This window comes from Gekko japonicus, unplaced genomic scaffold, assembly GCF_001447785.1.
Source record: "Gekko japonicus isolate JY-2015 unplaced genomic scaffold, Gekko_japonicus_V1.1 scaffold166, whole genome shotgun sequence".
In the NCBI taxonomy this organism is placed as follows: domain Eukaryota; kingdom Metazoa; phylum Chordata; class Lepidosauria; order Squamata; family Gekkonidae; genus Gekko; species Gekko japonicus.
Window position 1 is genome coordinate 1,239,420 of NW_015173127.1, and position 5,688 is coordinate 1,245,107.

At 51.1% G+C, this 5,688-nt stretch overlaps 1 protein-coding gene across 1 annotated transcript in view; it reads left to right on the top strand.

Annotated features, from left to right (window-relative positions):
- PRKCH (protein kinase C, eta) overlaps positions 1-4,867 on the top strand; it is a 193,624-nt gene extending 188,757 nt beyond the window's left edge. Inside the window, exons 13-14 of the mRNA XM_015422013.1 lie at positions 1-43; positions 4,136-4,867. The exon at positions 1-43 is cut by the window's left edge and continues 131 nt beyond it. Of these exons, the coding sequence (XP_015277499.1) occupies positions 1-43; positions 4,136-4,282 (190 nt within the window). The 3' untranslated portion in view covers positions 4,283-4,867. The remainder of the gene's footprint in view (positions 44-4,135) is intronic.
- The last annotated feature ends 821 nt before the right edge of the window (positions 4,868-5,688 follow it).

Genomic DNA, 5,688 nt, shown 5'->3' on the forward strand with positions numbered 1-5,688 from the left:
GCTGAACCTGCGCCAGATCGAGCCACCTTTCCGGCCTCGGATCGTAAGTGAATCAGAATGTGGTCAAGTGTGACTTTTGCTCCCTGTGGGCGGCAGTGATGGATAGGCTGCATCCAGTCCATCTGTTTATCCGGGAGTTTGTGTGTGTTTGGTGTAGTGGTTAAGTGCATGGACTCTAATCTGGGAGAACCGGGTTTGATTCCCCACTCCTCCACATGCAGCTGCTGGAGTGACCTTGGGTCAGTCACAAGTTCTCTCAGAGCTGTTCTTCCACAAGCAGTCCTCGAAAGAGCTCTCTCAGCCCCACCTACCTCACAGGGTGTCTGTTGTGGGGAGGGGAAGGGGAAGGAGTTTGTAAGCCGCTCTGAGACTCCTTTGGGTAGTGAAGGGCGGGATATAAAGCCAATCTCCTCCTCCTCCTCCTCCTCTTCTTTTCTTCTTCTTATTCTTCTTCTCTGTTTGAAAGTTAAGTTTGCCTGTGTGATGCCCACTCCCAAAATACTGAATGACCCATTGGCAGGACTCACATTTGCAGTGGATCTTAATGGCCTGAGTACTACTTAAGCCATCCCCCAACTCTAGTCAAAGGAGTGAACCAGAGAGAGACCTCCCAGAGTGGGAAACCATCTTGGAAACTTCCTGTTGAGAGCTGGTATACAACTGTTCAATTACCTGAGTGGAAGCCAGGTCTGACATCTCTAGATACACAACGAATAAAAATGAGTTCAGATCTGCAAAGTAAAATAAAAACGATCTAGCTCTCCTGCTTTCTCTCCGTATTTTTCAGAGGCCGTCCCAAGATGCAGCGTTTTCACTAGGGTTGCCAGATCCCCCGGTGGAGGCGGGGGGTCCCCCGCTGAAAGGCCCCACCTCCCCGCTGCTGATCAGCTGGCCAGCAGGGGGGAACTTATCCCAAAGGAGAAGGAGATCCATCCAACGTGCAGAGATGTGTCTACGGCTCTACCCGTGTCACCTGGAAGTGATGTCATCATCCCAAGTGATGTCATCACATCCGGGGTGTCAGGGCGACATTCTGGTATTTGGGCAAAAACTGTATGGTAAAAGCCAAATTTACCATAGAGTTTTGCCCAAATACCAGAGCATCACCCCGACATCTCGGATGTGATGACACCCCTTCTGGGTCACGTGGGCAGTGACACAGACATGTTGCTGTACGTCAGATGGGCACCCCTGCTGCTCCCGATAAGTCCCCCCCCATCCCCAGCTGGTTGCTGGGAGGGACCTGGCGACCCTCTTCCTCACTGATACAATATTCTCCTTTGTTCCTGACAGAGGGAGCTTAGACTCTTGAAAACTCCCATCCTGAAAAATCCCATTGGTGTCTAAGGCAGGGGGTGTCAAACATAAGGCCCGGGGGCCAGATCCGGCCCATCCAGGGCTCTTATGCGGCCCACAAGCAACTAGTGCAAAACAGGAAACAGGAGGCTGCTTGGAGAGTGGGTGGAGCCACTCTGATTGTGGCTTCAGCATGGCGGAACAACCTCGCCTGTTGCGGTCAAGCAGAGTAGAGCGTCTACCCATTCCTTTGCACCTCACTCCCAGCCCGTGGAGTCTTGCAGTGAAAAGACACTAACTCGGAGTTTACCCGCTGTTGTCTTTTATGCAGTTTATATCTCTGGTACCTGGCATTACATTTTACAGCACACATGGCCTGGCCCGACAAACTGACATTTATCTCAGATCTGGCCCTCAGAACAAATGAGTTCGACACCTCTGGTCTCAGGTGTTACGAGACTCAAATCTAGCTTTGTAACGAAAGTGATCTGGCTTTCCTTTCTACCAAGGAATAGTGGGAACGCTTACAATTTCGGACAATATTGCCATTCCTTGCATGAATTTTCTAAAGGTCACCTGTCGCTTGCTACCCTTGCATTGCTTCAGGAGTTCCTGTCAATATTTCTGATTTTTGAAACAACCAGGCATCACAGCAATTGTAGGGTGTCGCTCGCCAGCTCTGGGTTGGGAAATACCCGGTGATTTGGGGGTGGAGCTTGAGGAGAGTGGGGTTTGGGGATGGGAGGGGCCTCAGCCGTTTTTCTCCTGGGGACCTGACCTGTGTTGCCTGGAGACCAGTTGTGATACCAGGAGCTCTCCAGGCCCCACCTGGAGGCTGGCAACCCTATGTAGGGTGTCGGTCGCTCCCAAGGCAGTGCCGCTTTTAGTGGCCTGCAATCAGAGAGCTGCAGATTCTTCACAGATAACACAAAGCAGAAACCGTAGAGAATGTACAGTGATCAGGAAAAACCAGGATTCTGAACCCTGACCCCCCCCCCCAGACCCTAAGGCCAATCCGCTTTTGCTGTCTTTCAGAGCTCTTTGGGTGCTATTTGTGGTAGAGTTGCCAGTGGGGGGAGCAGGACTACCAGCTCCAGGCTGAGGATTAGTCTAGTATCATCAAGTGTCGTTCCCCCCCCCCTCCCCGCCACCGGAAGGGGATGGGAGGGGAGCGTTGCCAGATCCAAGTGGGAAAACTCTGGAGATTTGGGGGCGGGTTAACCATGAAGCAAACTTAGCGCGTGCTCAGGGCACCAGAGCCAAAGGGGGCACCACAAAGTTGGGGAAAGGGTGAAAAGCTTAGTTTGTACTGTCTGTTGTGTGATCATGTGAATAAATGTTCGTATTGCTGCAACCTGCATTGTATATCTGGTCAGACAGGTCAACCACTAAAACGGACTGGGGTCAGTGTGGAAAGGAGGGGGGCACCAAGATCGGTCAGTGCTTAGGGCACCCGTGAGCCTGAATCCACCCTTGGGCGGAGCCTGGGGAGGACAGGGACCTCAGTGGGGCACCATGGCCACAGAGTCCACCCTCCAAAGCAGCCATTTTCTCCAGGGGAACTGATCTCTGTAGTATGGAGAGGAGCTGTAATTCCAGGGGATCCCCAGGCCTCGCCTGGAAGCTGGTAACCCTATATGTGTGCCTTGTGGGGATGTGATCACGGGGCAGAACTGTTCCTCGAGACAGGTCGTCGCCAGAGTGGGGTCAGTAGGTTTACCATCTTTCCTGGACCCTGATTTTCCCTCACCAAACTTTTTTTTTTTAAACCAGTCTTTTCTTTCATTCGTGACATGAGAGTTTCCAGTCATTTTTACAGTAGGGACGTTTTTGGTTAAAAATAGGGCTGCCAACGTCCAGGTGGTGGCTGGAGGTCTCCTGCTATTACCACCGATCTCCAGGCAACAGAGATCAGTTCACCCGGAGAAAATGGCCGCTTTGGAAGTTGAACTCTATGGCACTGTGCCTCAAGCCCCGTCCTCCTCAGGCTCCACCCCCAAAACCTCTGGGGTATTTCCCAAACCAGAGGTGGTTCCCCTAGTCAAAAAGCATGTTAGCAGTGGGCGATTCTGCATTGGCTTTTCCCTCCATTGTTTTACCAAACCCAGGCTGGAACAGAAATTCCCCTCTGCATTGCATGCTGCTTTCGCTTCCTTTGATCATCGGGTTGTATGGCACTCTTTGCATTGCATGCCGCTTTCGCTTCCTTTGATCGTCGGGTTTTATGGCACCCGCTGCATTGCATGCCGCTTTCGCTTCCTTTGATCGTCGGGTTTTATGGCACCCGCTGCATTGCATGCCGCTTTCGCTTCCTTTGATCGTCGGGTTTTATGGCACCCGCTGCATTGCATGCCGCTTTCGCTTCCTTTGATCGTCGGGTTTTATGGCACCCGCTGCATTGCATGCCGCTTTCGCTTCCTTTGATCGTCGGGTTTTATGGCACCCTCTGCATTGCATGCCATTTTCACTTCCTTTGATTATCGGGTTTTATGCTACCTTCTGCATCGCATGCCGCTTTCTCTTCCTTTGATCGTCGGGTTTTATGGCACCCTCTGCATTGCATGCCGCTTTCGCTTCCTTTGATCGTCGGGTTTTATGGTACTTTCTGCATAGATCTATGGCCGTTCAGGGGTGACTTCGCAGTCAGTACAGTGTTGCCCCCAAAGTATCTGAATGTGGTCTTGAGCTGAACCTTTGGTAAAACAACGGAACGAAAAGCCAACGCGAATCACCCAGTGTCTGGTTTTTAGCCGATCCTCCAAAGCCGATATGAACAGCTGGGAAACAAACCACATGTGCCGGAGACACCTAACATGTATTTTCTGTTTGCGCCTGGCAGAGATCAAAAGAAGACGTCAGCAATTTTGACCCTGAATTTTTAAAGGAGGAACCTGTCCTAACCCCCATCGAAGAAGGAATGCTTTCAATGATCAACCAAGAAGAATTTAGAAACTTTTCTTACACAGACCCAGAACTGGAGCCATAGCCCTGCCCAAGCGATCAGTACCTATTGGCCCCTGTATGAGGAGGGGAAGAACTGCAATTGAGCATTGCCGGGAAATCCGTTGGGCTAGACCATCCGGCAGACGTTTTTTGCCTCGAGAACAAGAGGAGCACAATTACCTTAAATGTGGAAGCGGAGGGGGTTGGGATTTTCGAAGCGCTGAGAACAAATATTTATAGCAAGGCAGTGAATCTCCTTCTGTGAGTGTGGGAAGAGGAATTCACCGGAGCCCATTGGTTCAGGGGAGCAAGATTTTGCAGCGACGTCCAGGGAATTGCTGGAAGCAGGAAACCAAACTCTGAGCTCAGCAGGTTTTTCTACAGAGCTGGTCTACTCCCTGCTGTCTCTCTCAGTGGCAGCTTACGGAACCAGTGTAGCGAAAGTATAGTGTGCACCGATCAGGTCGAACTATATCAGGGAAACATTACACCCGGCCTCTCTACCTTGCTTCGTAAATATATTATCCCTTTCCATAAGGGCACATGGGACTCTTCGAACATTCGGGGCTTCCATGATTATTTCGTTATGCAAACACAACAGAAGTTGGGGGGGGGGGGGTCAAAAAAAAAAAAAGAAACTCTTCCACTGCAGTGCCCTGATACAGACTAACTGCATGCAGCTACATGCCCCAGATGGAAGGACACCAGCCTCTTTAGCACTGGGTACATCCAGCAAGTGAAAGGGGAACCAAACGAGCCCTGCACCGCACATCCCCTTCAGGGTGTGTGCGCCGATCTCAGGTTCACGGATTGGGACACAGCGAAGCCTCCTCCTACCTCTCTGTGTTAGAGTTTCTGAGAAAAGAGAAAGTCTCTCTCCTGTGTTCTGTGATAGGCCAGGATAACCTCTGGCTTGTTTTAGTATGTCTCCTGCATCTCTGATGCTTCTTCCTTTGCATTCCTGTTTCCAACAGAAAGCATACACCGCCCCCCCACCCCCAGCCTTTTACCTCAATTGGATTTGACTTTGGATCGCTTTTCCAAGACCGGTGTTTTATTGTGAACTTTGACAGCTCGTTTTAAGAATAAACAGATGAACTCAAAAATGGTGAAATTGGCTTGAGGGTCTCAGGGTGGGGGGGAACGGCGGAGAGATCTGAGGACTTTAGATCGGTCTTGTCACAAGATAGGTTTGCAGTGGCGGGATTGTGCGTGAAAGCAGTAAATGCCCATGGAAAACATGAAGCTTCCCCCCCCACGTGCAGCTGCTGGGTGACCTTGGGCAAGCCACAGTTGTCTCAGAGCTGTTCTCTCAAGAGCAGTCCTCAAGAGAGCTCTCTCAGCCCCACCTAACCTCACAGGGTGTCTGTTGTGGGGAGGGGAAGGGAAGGGAGTTTGTAAGCTGTTCTGGGACTCCCTTGGGTAGTGGGGTATAAATCCCATCTCTTC